A 19719-nucleotide genomic window follows, 5' to 3' on the forward strand; every position below is an offset into this window, starting at 1 on the left:
AAGATAAGAAGAGATAATAGCTTGAAGAATTATTAGGATTTGCCGGCCGAGCCTGTGGGGCTTCAGGCTTCTTATTGTCATTTAATGCGTAGATTATTAAATAATTAGGAAAAATTAGCCACTTCGAACCGAGATATTGATCCTAATTCAATTAGAATACGCCGCTAGGAATTGTCTCGCCGCCCAGAGCTGCTCAGAGCGTCTTCTGTTCTAAAACGTGTCACGACACGTTCGGACTTCGAAGATGCGCGTTGCGAATCGTGTCGCGGACAGGCTACATTTTCTACGCGGCGCGGCGGTACAAAAAAGCAGAAGTTTTTGTCTAAAAGCAAAATATGAAAAATTTTTAGACGCACCGGTACGCTGAAAACTTTCGATTTTCGATAACGTGAATATGGGAAACTGCATTTAAATCGTGTGATTTGGGGATTCGGCGATTATCCCATTTAAAATTTAAATGCTGAAAATTATTCTCAGATATCTTGTAACACGTTTTTCTCGGTCACCCCGTATAGATTGGTTTCGCGAAGTCACGCGACGCGTGTCACTCGGGCGAATGCACGCGCGAGTTGATTTCGAACGTGCGTGCGTGCACGAATGTGTCGACGCGTATTGCGTAATCGCGAGTGGAGATCATTTTTACTCGTGCTCGGGGTGGGATCGGAAGTACAAGCTCGAACTCGACCCTCGACCTGGCCTCGACCGCGAGAAATTCGTTCTTGAAAGAAAGAAAGGAGGAAAGAAAGAAAGAAAGAAAGAAAGAAAGAAAGAAAGAGAAACTCAATGCGGGTCTTGTCCCCTGTTAAATCGTGAAATTCCGCGGTACGTTAATTAGAGAGGAAAAAAATATCTGACGTCAGCGTTGCGGTGAAGAGGACTCATCGACTCGCTCGTAGATTCGACCATCTCCGTCTCACGATAGTTTTTCTCTCCCTCGCACTAATATAAATCGTCACCGCGAGAATCCGATTACTTTTTACAAATCCTCTCGTCGTTGTCCGCGCTCGCTGTTTTCGATGCGTCGACGTGAAAAAGAGATATTAGTTTGCATTTCCGATAGCTGACGTTTGCATTTCCGATTACGGATATGTGTGCTTGTAAAGTCAAACACTAAAACCTTGGTATTTCGCTAAAACCTAAAACATTCCTTGGGCAAGAACTGTAATTAATGTCACAATTAATTTCGAATATACAGGTGTATCTTGAGAGTCTCGCGAATGCAGATAGTGCGAGATTGTTCCTACGCAAGCTCTGAGACTATCAGTTGACCGGTGAAAAGAATAATTAGCATAATATGAATATTTATTAAATTCAAGGATCTAGCTCTTTAACTAGTTTTTTAAACTGCTACCATTTCATTAACTGCACATGTTAGTTTTTCGTTCGGTATTACAGGTATTATTTCTCCATACTTGAAAATATGTTAAGATATAACACATATATAAATGTATAATGTATTTTTTAAATTTATTTATATTCATTTTATTAAATATTAAATATATTTATACCACACGCGACAGTTATTATATTTACTCCGAAAATATGACTCATGCTGCCTTTAATTCCCATTGCTTTCTATATATATATTGTAGGATTTCCCCCTGTATAAAATATTACTCAAAGATAGAAAAAGATGTCGATGGAGGAAAATTCTCTTTCGCGGACGTCAGAATTCATTTACGTGGATAAATCTGTACCGTTCCTGGGAAGAGCGACTTGATCTCGGGACATTCCCGGATCGATTCGATGCGCCGGCAAACGCGGTGCATTCTACGGTGCAATGTGCATGTGACGCCGAGTGCATTGCGTGGCGCGTGGCATTGCCTACCCAGTCTGCCGCGGATCGATCGACTTAAATGCTCAAAGGCGCAGGGGATCCCCTTATGCAACTCTCTGCAGCACGCCCCAGAACTCCAATGCCGAGTTCAATGTCGGAACGGTCGAAACCTTCGATATATCCCAAAAAGAGACGTTCTCCTCGACAGAAAAGATAATTCCTCGATGTACGACGTCGAGGCTGAGCTTCGGTTTTCTGGGACACCGGATGTGCGCGAGGTTGTGATAATTTCGACGAAACTTCCTAAAAAAAATATTATCAGCAACGAAAAAATGCCTCACGACGTAGTTTTGTCCCGCTCATTATCGGTTCTCTACCTGCTAGGTTCGAGTTTCACGCGAGTCACGCGCAAACACACACGTCACACACACATACGACATTGCAGTTAGACAGGCATATATTTACGCCGTAAATATACATGGACACGAATATAAACCGTGACTGTTCTAACTTTATTTAAAGAAATTTTAATATGGAGAGAGATTCACTCACTCTTTATCAATATTCATAATAATCGACTGATACTCCTGCAAGGTCACATCACACGCACGCACGCACGCACACGCGTCAAACCGCGGTCTCTTCTCCCCTCCCACCCTGTCGAAAATGAAAGGTCTACGAATCCACAATGGAGAGTCCCGGCTGTCCCGGTGCGCACACAACGACCAAACACATTCACACACTCACACAACAGCCTCGCATCCTGCATTCCTACACGCGACAGAAGGGACATACACACGTACGATCGAGCACACACATACACGCACATAATACCTTTTTGAAAACCGTCGAATTCGTTTCGGAGCGGACGAGAGGATCCCGTCGAAGGATCGACCGTGAAATATCGATCGCGGCCGCTCAATATCGTCTCTATCGACGAATTCGGAATCCTACTTGCTCGTTCTTTTGTGGGACGGGAGAGAGTTCCGTCGAAAGCCGGTCGATAGAACACCGCGGCCAGCCGTTCGCTGGCGACGAAAACTCGCGGTCGGCGAATCCGCCCCAAATAAACCCCGGAGCCCGGAGGCGGTCCGTCTCGTGTTCCGAATCGCGGAATTTCGAATTTCGAACGGCACGTCCGCCCCGGATTCCTTCTTCGAGTTTTCCTTCGCCGAACAAACGACTGATAAATTCGAAAGCGCGTTGGAACGGCGCGAAACTCCGGCACTCGGGGGCGGAAAAAGAAAAGGGAGCGAGAAAAAGAAAGGGGAGGAAAGGGAGACGGGGGGCGAGAGACTCACCTGAACGTCGAGGCAGCGTTTCGGGGTGAAGCGAAAGAGCGCCATTCTTATTATCCTGCGTGGGTTGTATCCTGCGCGGGCGTCCCGTGTCCCGTACCCTCGAACTGTGACCGACTCGATTCGACCGTCTGACTACTCTGACTAATCGACCGACCACGCGGTGCCTGCGGCGCCTCAACTCGACTGGCTCCCGGCCGCGCCGCTCTTGCCGCGGAACGGCGCGGCGCGCGCACGCGCCCAGCGCACCTCGTGGCGCCGAAACGCGGCGCGCTTCAGACCTCAGGCCGTTCAGGAGCGGCCGCGGGCGCGGCGCGACCCGCGTCGAGATTTCCCGACTTATCGGGATGTAATCACCGATATATGTTTTTATTCACGGCGTGGAAATTAAAATGTCTCGGTTCATGAAAGCGTTGACATGATTGAATGATCGCAACGAATGATTAAATTAATTAATAATAATTAAAATAAAGCGCAAGGATCGAACTTGCGATCGGTCGATTTTATTTTGTTTCGCAAGAAATTAATTGACTTGTATTAACACTCTTTTTTTTCTGCCGCTTGGTTTGTGACTTTCTTGGAATGTGAATCCAGAGCGTAGGTTTCCGCTATGAGTTTTCCGCTCCGAGAAATTTTACGCGCTTGCATATTTCCGCCACCAACGATAATCTATAAATATATATATATATATAATTACGCGTAGGAAAAATCATTTTCTCAAATTCTCGCTTGAAAGCTCATCCGTTGACGTGTTTTACCTGTTTAGCGTGGAAAGATGAAAACCACGCGTTACCCCGCTTCTAATCACGTCCGTAATTATCCGCGTAATTAGGTCGACTGAATATTTCCTCGCCGCTCGATCGTCGTCCTTCATTCGTGCCAAATCGTCTTTAATTTCGACCGGTACGTCGAGCCCGCATATGTCCGTCATTTTCTCCAGACACGCGTGACTCGCTGGCGCGAGGATCTCGGGGAGGATCGGAACTCGAATCCCGATCTCTCGACAATCCCTCACGAAGTCTATCAGGAGCCGAGATTCGAAACATATTTGCGTTATGATAAAATCCGCGCCCGCCTCCACCTGGAAATATTTTAAAATTTGGAATTATTGCTCGGACGAATATATATTGTCCCCTCTCGCTTGATGAATCATGCTCGATCGCGAGTTATAACTCGATCGCAACTTCGACGATCATTTACTTTCGCTTTTAGATGATGCAAGTCGAGCTCCTTGGAGGACGACTCCGGGTGCGTTTGCGGATAACCCGCGACGCACACGCAAAACGTGTCGCCAAACTGCTCTCTGATGAAAGCAACCAGATCCGCCGCGTGCTCGAAGTCGCCGTTCTCGGACAACGAATCTGCAAGTCGGCCAAACGTGTACTTTCCCGACAAAACACTTCGGGGAAGAATTCAATTCTCCCAGCTCTGATAATCGCAGACGTGCAATACTGTATCGATCGCGATCGTTTAACGGTACATTAATTGCAAATTGCAACATACGCTTTCGCATCTGCAGGAGTAATTCGAGCCTAGTGGAACGTATCTCGAAAAATTAAAGAACACATTTCTGGAGTTTCGCCATTGTGAAAGATTCAACGCGATTTGAGAGCGATTTTGGTCAAATTAATTAGTCGGCGATTAATTCGAGACTGCTTGAAATATTTCAGATAATTTATCGTTTTTAATCTAATTTTTCTCCTCATTTATCAGAAAAATTAATTCTATTTATTTATTATTTTTAATTATTATTCTATTTTATGTTAACAAAACACTACAGATATACGTGATTACATAGATAGGTGAGACGATTAATCAGAGTTCGGCCGAAAAGCCGTCCTAGAAGCCGACGACTAATTACCTCCTCGCAATGCAAATATATTAACTATTCCGAGGGCGAGGGTCTTTTTTAGGATACGGACGACCTCGTCGCGTTTTAGACCCTTAGCTGCTAGATGTAAAAGAGTATTGGGCGGAAAATTCTCCACCAAGTCCAACGGCAGATAGCTATCGTTGCTGGAAGCTGCTTCGTTATGCCACGTTAATGAGTAAAAGAGAGGCGAATACTCTTCCATATCTATGAGAAGTCTGATGTCCATACCATATATAAATATTACATACATTTATTTATATATAAATATACAAAATATAATATATATATATTTTTTTGTTTTTTGTCCTATATCATCTTCTTGAGAAGCAAAGATTAATTTTGTTTTTAAAAAACTGTAGTCTCTCTCTCTCTCTCTCATGCACAGTTATAACCTTAATAAAATATCAAACTATCGCGAATCTAAAGTCGAGTCCTCTCGTATTGTGACTTTACCCGATCTTTTTCATTATACAGACCTTCGGTAAAACGCGCCGGGTTTCCTCGTGGAAACGATTTCGAAGCTACAAAATATTTCATTTTTGTTAATTTTATCTCTTAACGATTGCCGCAGATCCACGACAGTCTTGCGGAGATTCCCGGTATCAAAGCCGTGCACGGAAGGATTATCCTTGCTGTCATTTGTGTCAGCGTCACTCCTCTCACACGTGTCCTTCTCGAGAATCAAGTTTCTCATTGTAAATTGGCGATAATCGTGAACTGAAATGTTGACACTTTCATTCCGTGGTCCATAATGGCCTGCGTAGAATTATGTAATGTACAGAATGGAGATGCCTCATACAGTGATGTATGTACAGTGTAAAAATGTGTGTGCAATGTTATACATACACATAATAATAATATAAATATAATAGGTATATAATCATTGATTCTTATATCATGAAAAAAAGATGACGTCCATCGATTTCAATTGCTAATCAATCAGTGTTGTATGTACATTTATTAATAATGCATAAAATATATCAATATATGTACATGTTTGTTTCTGGTATGTGATTTTATTACAATATCGTAGGAAGTCACTTATTTTGAAAATGTGGTCCCGTGATACAAGTTCGATTTTGAAACATTATGGATTTTAATGGCAACGTAAATCTATGTAATAATTTTCAGCAGAATTTCTAAGAAAAGCGGTCTTACACCATGTGTTCAGAGATTCTTTTTAAAATTTTATTTGTCAGATTCGCATGGAGCGCGGGTCTCTCGATTATTCCTAACAAATTGTACACTCACCTCAATGCAAAAATAGTATATTGTAAAACTAGTGGAAAAAGTGGTCGATTCTGAATGAGTGTGAAGTTGGTCGCACGAGCGAAGCGACCCATTTCACGCTCGCGTTAGGAAAAATAAATTATAATTATTACAACAATTATGAGTTCTTTTTTCTCAAATATAATCTCCTGCAAACTTCTGTAATCGGTATGTCGGACACAGCCGGTATTCCGCCTGGAGCGCCTGGAGTACTTTCGGTTTTTTGTAGAGCGTACTTATCCGTGATGGTCCTAATATCATCGATATCTGGAGTTATCAGCATATTGATAGCCGGATAAATCAGAAACGCAAATGTAGCTAGGGCGGTCAACGCCCATACGGGGATCGCGACTGCCCAATACTTGGAGGGCCAATACGTCAGGCCTAAATAGTCGTGCAGCACTTCGTCCGGTATTATCGCCCATGTCATGTACAACAGGAAGAGCATATTCGACCCGATATACATGACGTATCCGTAGACGGCCCTGGGGCCATAGGGCGCAGGAGTATGCTCCATACTTAAAAACCAACAGTAAAATATAATCGGCAAAAAGCGTTGGCTCAATAATGAGTGTATGTCGGCTCAGGTGGACCGAATCGTTGAATGGTTTCCGTGACTAGTAGTATATTATCGAAGAAGGATGTAAGGGCTACCCGTACCTTCCTTGCTTCCTTACCACTGTATGACCTGTACAGAAGAGAAATGGTGAACGTCAATGAAACGTCATACAGGGAGATTTAATAATTTCGCACTTACACTTCCAGAATATTGTCGTTCAACGTAAGCTTCTTTGTGACTCCGCTTCTTGACGGCTCCTTGTCAACTCTGAGCACTTGATACGCGACTTCTGCTTCTCTGGCGCTTGGGAAAGGCACGGACAGATCTCTGTGTAAACGTTAAGGTTTCAAAGGCAGCGAATTGAGTCACAAAACTTATTATCAACTAGTTTGTAAAATAAGGATACACCTTGAGGTCACTCATGGCATATTCTACGGCGACGTCGGTTGTCCAAATTGAAATATCTGTCACTTTGTGTTCTGTAATCATAAATCACAGCAATGTAAGCACATTATATAAATCAATATTAGATCTGCCTATATCTGTGCGCGTACAAAAATTTCAATTCCTTCGATTTTCTTTGGAAAGAGCGGTCACTGCTGTCGCGAGATAACCTCAAACCGATCATTATTATGATTATTAGTGCAGTTGCGCAGCGCGATATATTTATTTAACGTGGCAGGTGGCAGTAATTTCTCCAAGGACCATGTAATAATAAACGTATTTAAAAACGTTGCAATTAGTATCGATACAACAGACATTCGAGCAACATACGTGGGAGTCCGGACTGTCCGGGATGTGTGTGTATGTGTGTGTGGGCGTTGCTGACGTCGCAACAGTCCCCTCGTAGTGGTGTATAAACAAATATCCATTACATTCCGAAGAAAGCGGAGGGAGAAGAAAGACAAAAGACAAGATTGCATTTACCGAGAATCTTTATCCGGTTCCAGAATCTCCTCCAACTGGACAGGTAATATTTAGATGCTCGTCGCCGCTGTTTGAATCCTCTTACAGATCCTTGCTCCGTTTTCAGGTTATGATTGACAGCTGCGTTTATTTACTACTGTCAATTAGTTTAGGCTTCGATTGACACTTTGCCACTGGGCTGGGCGGCTGGGCGGTAGCGGACGAACAATCAGTACTATGCTAAGCGTCCTGGAAGCAACGTCGTACATGGATAATTTGTCGAGAGATCGCACAAAGAGATCTCTATGTATTCGTCAATTTAGCTAATTAATATAATTGTGATCTGAATTATTTATTTTAATCCAATTGCATTTTACGTACGTCAGAATACGTAATAATTAAGGATTATTCGATCTTGCCCGCACAAAGAGAATTCTGCGACCAAAGATTACAAAAAGTACAAAGCACATTGTTTTGTTGTTCGACGATTAGAGATTTAATACTCGCTTGACGAACACGGAATACGCTTATTCTTACTCTCGAAGAAAGTATTAAATATGAGTGGACCGACGAAGGATCTGCCGTGGGGCCTGCAGTGCGCAAGGTGTATGTGTGGCGGCCGTTGCGAGCATCATCGTGTGAATTGGATGGCCTGGCATCAAGGAGGCGTACTGGCGCTCACTTACTTAGCGTACACTTGTTACCATTTGACTCGAAAGCCGATATCCGTGGTGAAGAATGTCCTGAGTCTCAATTGCAGCGATCTGCCAGTACCCGCGGATATTTTAGTGAATGACAGTAATCGGGATACCTGGTGCGACTGGGCTCCATTTGGTAAGAAGAGAAAGTGATGAGTATGAAGCAATATCGCGAAAAAAAATAAACGTTTAGAATGTGCGAATAATCTGCGTGTTGTTATTTCTACAGACACGAACGATGCACCGGCATTGCTCGGCATGCTGGACTCGGCATTCCTATTCGCATACGCAGCGGCTATGTTTCTCAGGTGGATATCTTAAAGTGACCGCGTCATTCTTATGCTATTATGGAATTTTGTCAATAATCGTCTTTCTTCTTTTTTTCCTACACAGTGGATTCATAGCGGAGAGAGTAAATCTGCGATACTTCCTCTCCATTGGTATGCTCGTGTCAGGCATATCGTGCTACTTGTTCGGCATAGCTAAACCGTACAATATTCATAATCTGTGGTACTTCGTTTTCGTGCAGGTAAATATTGATACGTTGTAAAACATACTGGATGAGTGATGCAGACGTTCTCTCACCCTTCTTCTTTTCTGTCCCCCTATATAGGTCCTAGGTGGAGTCTTTCAAACTTCCGGATGGCCAGGCGTAGTAACTGTCGTGGGAAATTGGTTCGGGAAAGGCAAGCGCGGCTTGATCTTCGGTGTGTGGAACTCTCATACGTCCATAGGAAATATATTAGGCAGTTTGATCGCGGCGGCGTACGTCGAGTCCGATTGGAGCCTGAGTTTCATAGTGCCTGGAGTGATAATGGGAGTAGTGGGATTCATCGTCTTCCTGTTTCTAATACCGAACCCCGTCGACATAGGATACAGCCCGCCCTCTTCTCTCGGATATCGGAAAATTGATGTAACGAATAGCTCGGACGATGACTCGACTGACGTAGGTTACGAATCTCGTAGTGTCACCGACGTAAGTTCCCCGTAGTCGTGGTCTTCTTGCGCTTCTTCATTCAGCAAATCCTAGTATTATCATAGTAGATATTTTTTTCAATTTTAATAAGCATAAAATGTAACTTAACACACTACTTGTCGATTAACACACGTAATAGCATGCTCTCTCTCTCTACTCACGTTTCTATGATTACAGTTTTGTTTTCTTTAGTTTCCCTAGGTTTCTTTAGTAATATAAGCGCCAAGATAAATCGTTAAATTATTTTTAGTAGAATTTTAGTTTGCACGTCCATAATAAATAAACATCTACTGTACGTAGCGTGTCATCTATCGCTGTGTCTACCGTGAACAACTTGCTGCCGACGTAAGTGCATGTGCCACTCTTCCATATAGTTAACGCTTCTATTTTCCTTTAAAATATAACAATTTCAACAAAAGATTGCAATGCATGTGGTATATACATATATGTTTATTTAATTTATTCGTAATTCTTAAACCGCTCAAGAATATGTATCTAGTGTGAGCAGCAATACAATAGTGTTACTATAAAATTAATTAATATCATAACTGCTTTTTTAACGTGTGTACAAATAGTATTAGTAATAATATATCATGTAATTTATGTCTAAAAGAATTTGGCAAGTGAACGATCTGAAACCAGCCCAATGCTGTCTGGACACCGACGTGAGCATAATACATCTCGTAATAGCGCAATTGGCTTCATAGGTGCCATGAAGATACCGGGTGTCATCGAGTACTCCTTATCACTATTTTTCGCGAAGCTCGTTAGCTATACATTCCTCTATTGGTTACCATTGTACATCGCGGCATCAAGTTGGTATTCGCGACAACATTAATCTTCGACTAGCGATGTAATTTTATTTTAGAGTTTTAACAAGAATTTTTTGCAGCTACATACGGTACGACTGTGAGTGCGGATCTGTCGGTTCTGTTCGATGTGGGCGGTATAGTAGGCGCCATAGCAGCTGGAGTTCTCTCCGATTATAGCGGGATGAGCGCGTTAACATGCGCCGCAATGTTTGGACTTGCATTTCCTGCGGTAAGCACAATATTTTTCTTGATACATTCCGTGCCGGAAATATATTTTTGGTAACTTCACGCATACATTCCACATTGTTAGAGATAATTTTGCCTTTAATATGTGTTTCATAATATTTATAAGACTGCAAAAATTGGCGAGCCACTACATGAGTTAAATTCGAATGACAATACGCAATATAAATTCGAATGTATGTATATAGTTACCTGTGTTTTAATACATGTATTATATATTTCAGTTGTTTATATATGACTATATCGGAAGTACCAGCCTAGGCGTCAATATAGTATTACTACTGATAGGGGGACTATTAGTGAATGGCCCCTATGCATTGATAACGACCGCTGTATCGGCCGAACTGGGAACTCATCCTAGTTTAGGAGAAAATTCAAGGGCCTTAGCTACAGTGACTGCCATTATCGATGGAACTGGTAGTATTGGTGCTGCGGTTGGTCCGTTATTAGCAGGTCTGGTGTCTCGATGGAGCGGATGGGACAACGTGTTTTACATGCTCATGTGCGCGGATTTATTTGCCCTACTGGTGAGTCCGCTTTGCTTGTTCGTTGACGTAGAAATGAAGTCATCGCAAGTAACGCGCTTCCTGTGTTTTGCTGTTTCAGCTTCTGTCCAGATTAGTTTACAGAGACATAAGATCGTACATACAAAGACGAAGAGTTATTCAAATTTAGAATGCGAAACAAAATTTGCAAATTGTCGTGTAGACGCGGAGGTATTCTTACGTCTGGATCTGTGTACTTATAACTTTGCTCGCATCGTGCGACACCTAAAGAGGTGCAGCGTTTTCGAATAAAATTTCCGAAAAAAAAAAAAATTACAGTCAATATACGAGAAATTTAATAAGGAAATAAATAGTGTATTTTGGACAGTATTTTGGTCATAACTGTTACACGAATCTAAATGTAGATAATTTTAAACGGAAAAAAGATAACGGGCTGCTATTTTAAATAATTTTTGAAATCAATATTTTTTAATTATATATACAAAATGTAAAAAAATGTTATTTTTTTATTGTATAATATCAGATGTTACCATACGAATTTATAATTATATTACGATAAAAATATACAGTTTAATATACAATCGTTTACTATACATATTTCTGTAATAAATTATTCTGTACCGATGTAAACTTAAACATTAAACTTAAGGAATACCAGTGGGAATTATGTAGCTGATAGCATCGGCGAAGTCACCCCACGCAGCTCTTTGGGTTTGGAAGATGATTATCCAAGCCACCAAAGCAGCTGTCCAAATGATTGCGCCAATAGCAGAGAAAATTACATCTGAAACGTAAATGTGTATCGTTAAAGAAGGAAATCTCAAATTTGTCGTAGGAAGTAAGTCGATCAATACCAACATTTCTTAATTTGTTTCTGTTCCTCGTAAGATGGTGCTACGAAAGCCTCCTTCGAGAACCAAACCGCGTTCACGGCCCACAGGAATGGCAGAAGCGCAAAACCAGCTACAACAAAGAAAAATTGAAGAAAATATCGGCAAGTTGATGCGACCTTTGGCTACGCTCTACGTTCCTTTCCCTGTATTTATTATATGTCTAGGTTTCGGAGGAAAAGTGAGATAGGCGATTAATATCGGCAAGAAGGCAAAAGAAAAGCGGTTGAAAAGAGGTCAACAATGTAAAAGCTAAACCGGCTAAATCCCATCTTAATATCTGACAAATCGTTGCGCAAAGTATCGGTATCAAGACCAAAAATTATTATCGCGTCGCAACGCCAACGTACCGCGAAAATACCACTTGCAGAGGTGCAATTTCTTCTCGTTCGACATTTTGGCCAGGTCCATCGTGGCTCGTGGCGATGACAGCAGGCAGTCCCTAACCTAACTTCGGTTCTCGGTGTCGCGAGACCCCCTGCGTCTCCGTCCCTTGGATTAAATGATTCAGATAATAGTCAACATTGATCGGCGGGACGATTCTCGAATCGCGCACACGGCCGTCAAACGCGAGTAAAATAACGACAAGAGAAAAAGAAAGGAGAAAGGTGAGATTCGGCCGCGTCGCGGAGGGAGCATCTGGTCGCGCTCCCAAGATGGCGCCGTGACTGCGGCGAGAGTCGCGCCCCCTGGCGCGTGAGCGTCGCGGGTCACGTGGGCGCGGGACGCTCGAGTCCGACGAGTCCCCGCCGATGCCCGTGTCGCCAGGCCAGCCATTTTGGTACGTTAACATGGCGTCGCCGCCGGAGATTAATATGGCGTCCTCGGACATAATAACCGAAGTGGAGATTCAACCGGACATTCAGGAGGTCGAGATAGAGACGATCCCGGTGGAGATACCGTGCGAGACCGTGGAGACGACGATCGAGGGCGAGGACGGGCAGCCGATGATAGCGCTGCAGCCGCTGCCGGAGCCGGGCCGCGAGGAAATCATACTGCAGACCCAAGAGGAGATCGTTGGCGCGGACCCGCTCAGCGTGTACGACCAGATCCCGGTGCCGGACAACGACATTTATGTCGAGTCCAGCCCCGGACCGTCGCGCAAGGCCGCTAAGAAGGCGCGTAAGAGCGGTGGCACGCGTTTCCGCGCGTCCGACCACGCGATATTCGGCGAGATGGCAACCGAGACCAAGACTAGGAAGTGGGAACAGAAGCAGGTGCAGATCAAGACGCTCGAGGGCGAGTTCTCGGTAACGATGTGGGCGTCCGGCACGGACGACGGTGAGTCTACGCCACGCGCCACGCGGGTGCGAGCGTTTCGGACATCTCTCTCTTTCTCTCCCTCTCTCTTTGCCACCTTTTCTCGCCTCTCTTAGACCGTATTTATTTTTTTCTTCGCTCCTTTTATTCGTCGCGTTCTCCCTTCGCCGAGCCTTCGGCCGTCAGGACCGTTCTTTCTTTCATTCTATCTCTCCGTCTCTGTCTCTCTTTCGCTCTCTCCCCTCGTTCCTCCTGGCCCGTCGTATCCTCCACGCACACGGGCGGGTACGCACTTCCGGTGCGATGCTCAGATCGATACTGCGTCGTTGCACGGGCGCGCGATCGCCCCGCGGAAAAATCGGCGATCCGGGCCGTCGGCGACGTCCGCGCGGCCCAGCCGGCTTGACAGGCCGCGTTGTTTGTTTTGATCGCGCGAACGCCATTATGCTTGGCCCCCACGGGGGCAGCCATATTTTGAAAATGGCCTCTTTTACGCGGCGGATCGCCCGCCCGTTCGCCGCCGTGCAAATGGCGGCGATGGCGACGGCCGCGGCGAGCCGAGCGACGCGACGTCGCGGCGCATCGCGGCACTCGGTGTCCTGTCGACGTTGTTCCGACGATACATTTAAATTTTGCCGTCTATTTGAAAGAGAAACGGCGCTAGAGCGTTAGAACGAGCTAGCTGCGTTTCGTCAAGCGGGGGAAAAAATGGCATGTATATCTCGACAGTCCGAACCGTACAAAAGAAGTCCAGGCGACGCGCCGGAGCCGCGGAGCGATGCTCCGACTTCTGACGTCACGACAGATCCATGTTGCACCGCGAGCGCGCATACCGGGTGTGCTCGGTCGATGACACGGGCGAGCGATCCCCGATCGATATTTCGTTGATTCGCGCCTCCCGTTTGTCATGTCATTTAAAAACCGAATCGTATTTCGCAAAAATACTCCGAAACGAGCTTTGCCATTATTGTCCTGGTTAATTTCTTCGGAAAGAACTTAGGGGAGGGGGACTATTGGACGCGGATATCTCCTTCCCTTTCAGCACATGCATTCCCTTATCTTTATCCCATACGGTTCCTGAATAATTAAACACTTTTTTTTAAGGTTGCAACGAGAAAAAATAATGTTAATATGTATTTAAATATATATGTCATAATTTTAGGTAATATTTTTATTTTTGAGAAAACTCAGAAGGTAATTAAAGCATTGATGAATGTACAAAGAATAGTTTTAATTGCCTCGTTCATAGAAAATTATAAGAAATTAAATTAAGATTCGTCTTGGCCTCGACTTAATATTATAATAATTTTAATGGAAATTGTATCTTGTTGCAATTTTATTGTAAATTTTTTTCCTAAATGTTTCCTCCAACAATCCTGCCAAGTTTATTGTTTTCTCTTGTCAGATATAATTTCATAAAAATATATAAAAATACCTATATATTATATAGAGTTTACACAGAATATATAATCTATATATCACGAACTATATGATATATTGTTAAATGATATATATCATATAGTTAGTAGAAGTAACAAAAAATTGAAAAGTTACCGTAGCTTTTTTGGGACCGCTCTCCGTTTGTTGCTGTTAAAGGTAACATCCTATTAGCGCCTGACCTGGATGTGGATGTTCCAGATGAAGGTTCGAATCCAGAACCGGATCCCGACTACACGGAATACATGACGGGCAAGTCCAATGCCAAGTTCAATTCGAACAGCTCGGTGTCAGACGGCATGCCTGGTTTGGATCTCTCGGATCCGAAGCAGCTTGCCGAATTTGCGCGACCCGGTCATAAGTTGAAGGTGCGCAAGCCTCCGGTGATGGACGGCGTCGAGCGAACGATCGCGTGCCCCCATAAGGGATGCACCAAGATGTTTCGCGATAACAGCGCGATGCGCAAACATTTGCATACGCACGGGCCACGGGTGCACGTGTGCGCGGAATGCGGCAAAGCTTTTGTCGAGAGCTCCAAACTCAAACGGCATCAATTGGTGCACACGGGAGAGAAACCGTTTCAGTGCACGTTCGAGGGATGCGGGAAAAGGTTTAGTCTCGACTTCAATCTCCGCACTCACGTGAGAATCCACACCGGCGACCGACCCTACGTCTGTCCATTCGACGGATGCAGTAAAAAGTTCGCGCAATCAACGAACCTCAAGTCGCATATATTAACTCACGCGAAGGCCAAGTAAGTTTCGCTTCTTCGTTCACGCGAGATTTGAAATAGAAACGAAAAAGACACAAGCCTGAAAACATTTTTTTCGAGGAGTTATTTAGACGGAGATAATTTAGAAATTTAGATAATCATTATCCCCTGGTGTGCCAATTGGCTTTTTACGATATTAAAGAGATAACGTGCTCAAATTCATTGTAAACGCTCGTAATTTAGAAGATCAATATGGCAAAATGTTAAGTAACGAAAAAAAGGGGGAACTTAAATATCTGACGAGATCTTGTTTTGTGTAATTTCAGATCCCGAAACGCGATTGGGAGACAAGTACAACAAATTCAACTTCAACAGCCTCAATTCGTCCAAGTTGAAGTTGCAGATGTGGACAATCAACAGTTCATCGTCTACGCCGATTAGCCCCCCTAAACGTTGATCTCGTATATCCCCCGCTGAACACTACTACTGAAGTATCGTAACCATTAATTATTAATCTAAACAATGTAAATATTTTTACGGCGCGTACAAGTGATGTCATTACACATGACGGGCAGTCTCAACTAGCTGTCTTAAGAGAATTAATGAAAGAATTAATACCTCTGTGCTTAGATACGAATTACTTGAGAAATGTCTGGAGCACCATATTACCGTAAAACACGAGAGGGCAAATAAAGTTAAGCAAGATTTAAATAAAAAAAAATAAAAAAAAGATAATGTACCTTCTAAGATACTGCAAGGTAGACTGTGTTGCGTACTGCTCAATTTCTTGTTCTATCAAGAGAAATCGAGTGCGCTTGCATAAAACACATATATATACATATACACACATACACGTACACACGAGACTGTATATATATATAAATATATATAAGTACAATTAAAATATTGTATACAGTATATTTTGGAGAAATTCAGATGGGAATAAACCACGAAGATGCATCTTTTTCCGTCGGACTCAATTGTACCATCTTGGTAATATACGACTTTTACACTGTATAATGCTGAGACTTGTTGATAGTCGATGAAAAGAGAGAGAGAGAGAGGAGAAGAAGGAAAAGAAGTTACGCGTGTGTAACGTATATTACGAAATCCGTGAATATTACGCAATCTTTATCGTACGATTCGGTACTGTTTTTTTTTAATTTTTTTTAATTATATATCGAGGGGTGCATAATCGGAAAGATGTCGCGATAGAATATTTGACGGGTATAGAAAGAAAATGTGGAAGTAACAGACGCGAAGAGAGAACATTGTACAAAAGAAAAAGTATATCGAAATGACGTTACTGCATCCCGATGTGATATTTGCGAAAACGTTGCGACGCCTGCACGCGTATCGAACGATTTGGAACGACTTTGGCGATACTTGAAATTTCGAGTAAGAAGCAATATAGCCATGGATAGATTTAATATCGAATTAGAATAAAATGTTTACTGCGTGCATCTCCCATTACGTCACTGATCATAATTATTCGCATATCATAATTTTATACGCATGAATGTTAATAGGCATACTAACGCCATGAGCACACATGCACCAGCCTGTACTAAATTAGGTAAACTTTGGATAATTTGTTTAAATCGTGTAAAGTATATATTCTTTCATAAAAAGAAAGATTTTACTTTGTAGCTGTATATAGATTCTTGTAGCTGTACCAATGAAATTGATAGTGTTTTCTTGTACAATCCAATATCTTTTTATAAAAAAGAAAGAGAAAACGGTTGATTTTTGAAAATTATTTAGCGCTTAGACGATGGTTTGACAACCCTTTTTTGTCAATAAACTTCATTTCTATTGTTCCTTTTGGCAGTTATCATTATACTTCGCAGTAGGCATCTTTGTATGACAGATACAAGTATATATACAAGTATATATACATATATATATGTTAAAAATTTGAAATTTTTAATATATTGTACGGTCTATGTTTCATTAATTCAATAACATTCGCAAGAAAACGAAAATTTAATAAAGTTTGAATGTAAAATACAGAACTATCCAACAAGGAAGAAACGTTGTCATCTGCTTTTTGAAAGGAGGTAATTCAGTAATAATGTGTGTGTATGATTATATCAATGCTATTCGTAGAAGATAGATATCTTCGGAAAGCATATGCACGCGCGCATATGGATTTTTTTGTTGTATTCGTAAACCGCACTAGCCCGTGCATCGTTTTTCACGGTATATGTTTAAGTTCGATAATTTATATGAAAAAAAAATATAACACGAAATAAAAAATATATATTTCTATGCTTATATTTTATTTGTGTCTGTCATTGTTCACTGCACGAAAACGACATCCTTCGATTACTTCAGGACCGCTAAGTTATTAACAAGACTCAGGACACAGCATTGAAGTACACTAATTCTATTGATTATACGTATAAATATATATAAGACATATATATTTTTGTCCGGAGTACGCAGGATAGTATCGTTCGCGGCAAATCTATCCGTTAAATGATGATTGCTTGGAGGAATGAATATTCGTACAAACATAATTCTCTACAATTAATATCTTCCAGATCGGCCGTCCCTGCCTTTGTCGTCCCTTTTCCGGCGATCTTTGGATCTCGATCGTCTGTCGCGCGATCGCGATCGGCGCTTGCGATCACGGCCGCGTGAACGCGAACGCGATCTAGATCGTCCTCTGCCGCTCTTCTTGCGACTGTATAAGTAGCGGCGCAGCTCACGCGAGATTGGCTTCAGGTGCATAAAGTTGCAGAATCCTGAACGCGTGCATTCTCTGAAATGAAAAGGAAACAAGGAATATATAAGAGCACTAACAATTTTATTCATTATCACGTATGTTCGCACGACTGAATGGTTTCTATGTCAGGTTACCCCATTTCGTATTGACGACAGCAGGCCTCTCTGAAATCCGTCACTGGCGAGAGTTCAGCGTATACCGGTCTACCGCCAAACCAACGGTTGTTTAAATCGTTCACAGCTCTCTCCGCATCTTCCTCCCTGCGAAACTTGATGTAAACATTGCCTACCAGGTGATCACCGAGATTGTCGCACACGTTCATCTCTTCGATCTCGCCGTACTTGTCTTCGCACTCGACAAAGACGTCCTCAAAGAAATTATCGTAATGTTCTTGCATCTCTTCGTCGGATACGTTTGCAACCACTGGAACAAAAGTAGATATACGGTTTTAATTTGAAAAGGAATTGAACAAGATATCTAACGTGCAAATTGACAAAACGAGTTATAATTGTAAAATCATAATATTGCTTACGGTGAGAGCCATCTGCGCTCTTGGCAGAATTCTGAGGATTTACATACAGGTTTTGGAGTAGACATGTCTGGAAAAGAATGTACACAGTTAATTCGTTTAAATATATTAAACGTTTATCGACTACTTGAATATTTAAAAGCTATAGATAACAGTTATGGTATGGTTGAAGGAAAGTTTTAATTATTTCTTCGTTGCGCGGGCAACTAATGAAAGGTAGAAAATTAATAATACAGTTTCGAATTAGATTATACTGCTAATTATTTAATACACACCTGGCTGAACGTGGGCTTGTTGTGAATACGCGAACACCGGTCACCGTGGCGGCAGGCACCGATTTTGAAGTAGAAGGAGCAGTTTACTCTGAAAAGGAAAGGAAAAACGTTAGGTTAGGATAAAAGTCACTCGCGTCTCTCCTCCTCGTTCACGACTCGGCGAGTCTCTTCTTACTTGTCCTTCTCAGTGCCGAAGATAGATGCTAAATACTCCGCCATGGCTCACGTCCCCTCGAGCACGAGATTATTTCGACGGTTGTTGTTAACTCGCTCGAAATCATCAAAACTTGTCGGGCATCACGCGCCGAGTAACGTGAAAATGGCGGCCATATTAGGTTAGTATTCATGAACAGGATAAAGAACGCGGTTGCATTTTCACGAAACAGAAGCCACCAATCGGAACTCTTGTCAGATGCAGAAAAGTTAAGGTGCTTTCCAGTTAACGACACAAGCGTCGTTTTATCTTTGTTGCTCACTAGTGTTGAGAAGAAACAGAATGACACTTGTGTCGACTTGAGTCGCTAAATGAAAAGCACACGTAATATGGCTGCTAATTAGAAAATGTGCACGAATGTTCGAAAACGATCTAATAAGTTGCTTTCTATTCACACTCAAGTGATCTCTGAGTCACTCCTGTTATGTGAGTATTTTATCCTCAGGTAAGATATGTGTCATTTTGTATTCACTTGCTTATTTTGATGACAGCTATCGCATAACAATTAACGATACATTGCAGGTTCATAATCTTATTTTTGACATGTGAGTCTATTAAACTCACTAAAGCACACGGTCTCGATATTGTGGGTAAAAACTTGGTTAAATCTCCCTTGGCCAACATCCAAAAAGAACGTGCATTCAACTGATCGAGTTATTATTTATGACACTTATGACGTCACAAGACAGAGAATTATCTGACAATGAGTTTGGATGTAAATGGAAAGCAACTTATATCGCCGCGGAAGAACTTT

At 42.5% G+C, this 19719-nt stretch overlaps 8 protein-coding genes across 14 annotated transcripts in view; 2 read left to right on the forward strand and 6 right to left on the reverse strand.

The window, feature by feature from the left end:
• The window catches only part of LOC112460576 (probable citrate synthase 2, mitochondrial), a 17232-nt gene extending 13966 nt beyond the window's left edge, over positions 1-3266 (reverse strand). The window contains exon 1 of the mRNA XM_025025326.1: positions 3079-3266. Within this exon, the coding sequence (XP_024881094.1) occupies positions 3079-3123 (45 nt within the window). The 5' untranslated portion in view covers positions 3124-3266. The remainder of the gene's footprint in view (positions 1-3078) is intronic.
• A 220-nt stretch (positions 3267-3486) lies between these two features.
• On the reverse strand, positions 3487-6288 carry LOC112460583 (methylenetetrahydrofolate reductase). Of its 3 annotated transcripts, none has more exons than XM_025025343.1 (5): positions 5425-5569; positions 4937-5152; positions 4276-4436; positions 3834-4156; positions 3487-3744 (listed from the first exon to the last, which is right to left on the reverse strand). In XM_025025343.1, exons 1-5 carry the CDS (start codon positions 5483-5485, stop codon positions 3684-3686), a joined length of 822 nt encoding a protein of 273 aa, XP_024881111.1. In that variant the 5' UTR covers positions 5486-5569; the 3' UTR covers positions 3487-3683. The 3 variants fall into 3 exon arrangements, with proteins under 3 accessions (XP_024881111.1, XP_024881109.1, XP_024881110.1); XM_025025341.1 differs by having other exon boundaries at positions 3492-3744; positions 4937-5163; positions 5425-6288; XM_025025342.1 differs by lacking the exon at positions 3487-3744 and having other exon boundaries at positions 3830-4156; positions 4937-5163; positions 5425-6288.
• Positions 6284-6756, reverse strand: LOC112460585 (phosphatidylinositol N-acetylglucosaminyltransferase subunit P). The gene has a single exon (XM_025025345.1). It carries the CDS (start codon positions 6732-6734, stop codon positions 6336-6338), a length of 399 nt encoding a protein of 132 aa, XP_024881113.1. The 5' UTR covers positions 6735-6756; the 3' UTR covers positions 6284-6335.
• Positions 6757-6765: 9 nt separating this feature from the next.
• LOC112460587 (EKC/KEOPS complex subunit LAGE3) lies at positions 6766-7788 on the reverse strand. 3 transcript variants are annotated; one of them, XM_025025349.1, is made up of 4 exons: positions 7704-7788; positions 7183-7255; positions 6975-7103; positions 6766-6905 (listed from the first exon to the last, which is right to left on the reverse strand). In XM_025025349.1, exons 2-4 carry the CDS (start codon positions 7197-7199, stop codon positions 6779-6781), a joined length of 273 nt encoding a protein of 90 aa, XP_024881117.1. In that variant the 5' UTR covers positions 7200-7255; positions 7704-7788; the 3' UTR covers positions 6766-6778. The 3 variants fall into 3 exon arrangements, with proteins under 3 accessions (XP_024881117.1, XP_024881115.1, XP_024881116.1); XM_025025347.1 differs by lacking the exon at positions 7704-7788 and adding an exon at positions 7551-7633; XM_025025348.1 differs by lacking the exon at positions 7704-7788 and adding an exon at positions 7331-7442.
• LOC112460581 (glucose-6-phosphate exchanger SLC37A2) lies at positions 7654-11263 on the forward strand. 2 transcript variants are annotated; one of them, XM_025025337.1, is made up of 10 exons: positions 7654-7746; positions 7810-8516; positions 8610-8688; positions 8774-8909; positions 8994-9356; positions 9657-9701; positions 9970-10171; positions 10249-10397; positions 10636-10938; positions 11018-11263. In XM_025025337.1, the coding sequence occupies exons 2-10, from the start codon at positions 8240-8242 to the stop codon at positions 11084-11086; spliced, it is 1623 nt and encodes a 540-aa protein (XP_024881105.1). In that variant the 5' UTR covers positions 7654-7746; positions 7810-8239; the 3' UTR covers positions 11087-11263. The 2 variants fall into 2 exon arrangements, with proteins under 2 accessions (XP_024881105.1, XP_024881106.1); XM_025025338.1 differs by lacking the exon at positions 9657-9701.
• Positions 11264-11443: 180 nt separating this feature from the next.
• Positions 11444-12455, reverse strand: LOC112460586 (gamma-secretase subunit pen-2). Its single transcript, XM_025025346.1, has 3 exons — positions 12158-12455; positions 11776-11880; positions 11444-11701 (listed from the first exon to the last, which is right to left on the reverse strand). Exons 1-3 carry the CDS (start codon positions 12216-12218, stop codon positions 11562-11564), a joined length of 306 nt encoding a protein of 101 aa, XP_024881114.1. The 5' UTR covers positions 12219-12455; the 3' UTR covers positions 11444-11561.
• Positions 12456-12538: 83 nt separating this feature from the next.
• On the forward strand, positions 12539-16233 carry LOC112460582 (transcriptional repressor protein YY1-like). 2 transcript variants are annotated; one of them, XM_025025339.1, is made up of 3 exons: positions 12539-13088; positions 14664-15258; positions 15543-16233. In XM_025025339.1, the coding sequence occupies exons 1-3, from the start codon at positions 12560-12562 to the stop codon at positions 15655-15657; spliced, it is 1239 nt and encodes a 412-aa protein (XP_024881107.1). In that variant the 5' UTR covers positions 12539-12559; the 3' UTR covers positions 15658-16233. The 2 variants fall into 2 exon arrangements, with proteins under 2 accessions (XP_024881107.1, XP_024881108.1); XM_025025340.1 differs by having other exon boundaries at positions 14706-15258.
• Positions 16234-17335: 1102 nt separating this feature from the next.
• On the reverse strand, positions 17336-19080 carry LOC112460584 (splicing factor U2af 38 kDa subunit-like). The gene is made up of 5 exons (XM_025025344.1): positions 18927-19080; positions 18752-18839; positions 18480-18546; positions 18082-18370; positions 17336-17983 (listed from the first exon to the last, which is right to left on the reverse strand). Exons 1-5 carry the CDS (start codon positions 18968-18970, stop codon positions 17749-17751), a joined length of 723 nt encoding a protein of 240 aa, XP_024881112.1. The 5' UTR covers positions 18971-19080; the 3' UTR covers positions 17336-17748.
• Between the last annotated feature and the right edge of the window lie 639 nt (positions 19081-19719).

Source organism: Temnothorax curvispinosus, unplaced genomic scaffold, assembly GCF_003070985.1.
Source record: "Temnothorax curvispinosus isolate PA1 unplaced genomic scaffold, ASM307098v1 QBEX01010645.1, whole genome shotgun sequence".
NCBI lineage: Eukaryota > Metazoa > Arthropoda > Insecta > Hymenoptera > Formicidae > Temnothorax > Temnothorax curvispinosus.

What these genes read in the sequence shown, in the direction of transcription:
- LOC112460587 (XM_025025349.1), bottom strand. An exon ending in AACGACAATATTCTGGAAGT is followed by an intron (nt 6,906 to 6,974) that starts GTAAGTGCGAAA and finishes TCTTCTGTACAG; the next exon opens with GTCATACAGTGGTAAGGAAG.
- LOC112460581 (XM_025025337.1), top strand. Translation starts at nt 8,240, where the DNA reads ATGAGTGGACCGACGAAGGATCTGCCGTGGGGCCTGCAGTGCGCAAGG. An exon ending in GTGAACAACTTGCTGCCGAC is followed by an intron (nt 9,702 to 9,969) that starts GTAAGTGCATGT and finishes TATGTCTAAAAG; the next exon opens with AATTTGGCAAGTGAACGATC. An exon ending in ATTGTACATCGCGGCATCAA is followed by an intron (nt 10,172 to 10,248) that starts GTTGGTATTCGC and finishes AATTTTTTGCAG; the next exon opens with CTACATACGGTACGACTGTG.
- LOC112460582 (XM_025025339.1), top strand. Translation starts at nt 12,560, where the DNA reads ATGCCCGTGTCGCCAGGCCAGCCATTTTGGTACGTTAACATGGCGTCG. An exon ending in GGCGTCCGGCACGGACGACG is followed by an intron (nt 13,089 to 14,663) that starts GTGAGTCTACGC and finishes TTGCTGTTAAAG; the next exon opens with GTAACATCCTATTAGCGCCT. An exon ending in TTAACTCACGCGAAGGCCAA is followed by an intron (nt 15,259 to 15,542) that starts GTAAGTTTCGCT and finishes GTGTAATTTCAG; the next exon opens with ATCCCGAAACGCGATTGGGA.
- LOC112460583 (XM_025025341.1), bottom strand. Translation starts at nt 5,642, where the DNA reads ATGAGAAACTTGATTCTCGAGAAGGACACGTGTGAGAGGAGTGACGCT. An exon ending in CCCGGCGCGTTTTACCGAAG is followed by an intron (nt 5,164 to 5,424) that starts GTCTGTATAATG and finishes TATGGACATCAG; the next exon opens with ACTTCTCATAGATATGGAAG. An exon ending in CATCTTTCCACGCTAAACAG is followed by an intron (nt 3,745 to 3,833) that starts GTAAAACACGTC and finishes ATATATTTATAG; the next exon opens with ATTATCGTTGGTGGCGGAAA.
- LOC112460586 (XM_025025346.1), bottom strand. Translation starts at nt 12,218, where the DNA reads ATGGACCTGGCCAAAATGTCGAACGAGAAGAAATTGCACCTCTGCAAG. An exon ending in CTGCAAGTGGTATTTTCGCG is followed by an intron (nt 11,881 to 12,157) that starts GTACGTTGGCGT and finishes TCTTTGTTGTAG; the next exon opens with CTGGTTTTGCGCTTCTGCCA. An exon ending in ACAGAAACAAATTAAGAAAT is followed by an intron (nt 11,702 to 11,775) that starts GTTGGTATTGAT and finishes TTTACGTTTCAG; the next exon opens with ATGTAATTTTCTCTGCTATT.
- LOC112460585 (XM_025025345.1), bottom strand. Translation starts at nt 6,734, where the DNA reads ATGGAGCATACTCCTGCGCCCTATGGCCCCAGGGCCGTCTACGGATAC.
- LOC112460584 (XM_025025344.1), bottom strand. Translation starts at nt 18,970, where the DNA reads ATGGCGGAGTATTTAGCATCTATCTTCGGCACTGAGAAGGACAA. An exon ending in ACAAGCCCACGTTCAGCCAG is followed by an intron (nt 18,547 to 18,751) that starts GTGTGTATTAAA and finishes ATTCTTTTCCAG; the next exon opens with ACATGTCTACTCCAAAACCT. An exon ending in GAGCGCAGATGGCTCTCACC is followed by an intron (nt 18,371 to 18,479) that starts GTAAGCAATATT and finishes CTTTTGTTCCAG; the next exon opens with TGGTTGCAAACGTATCCGAC.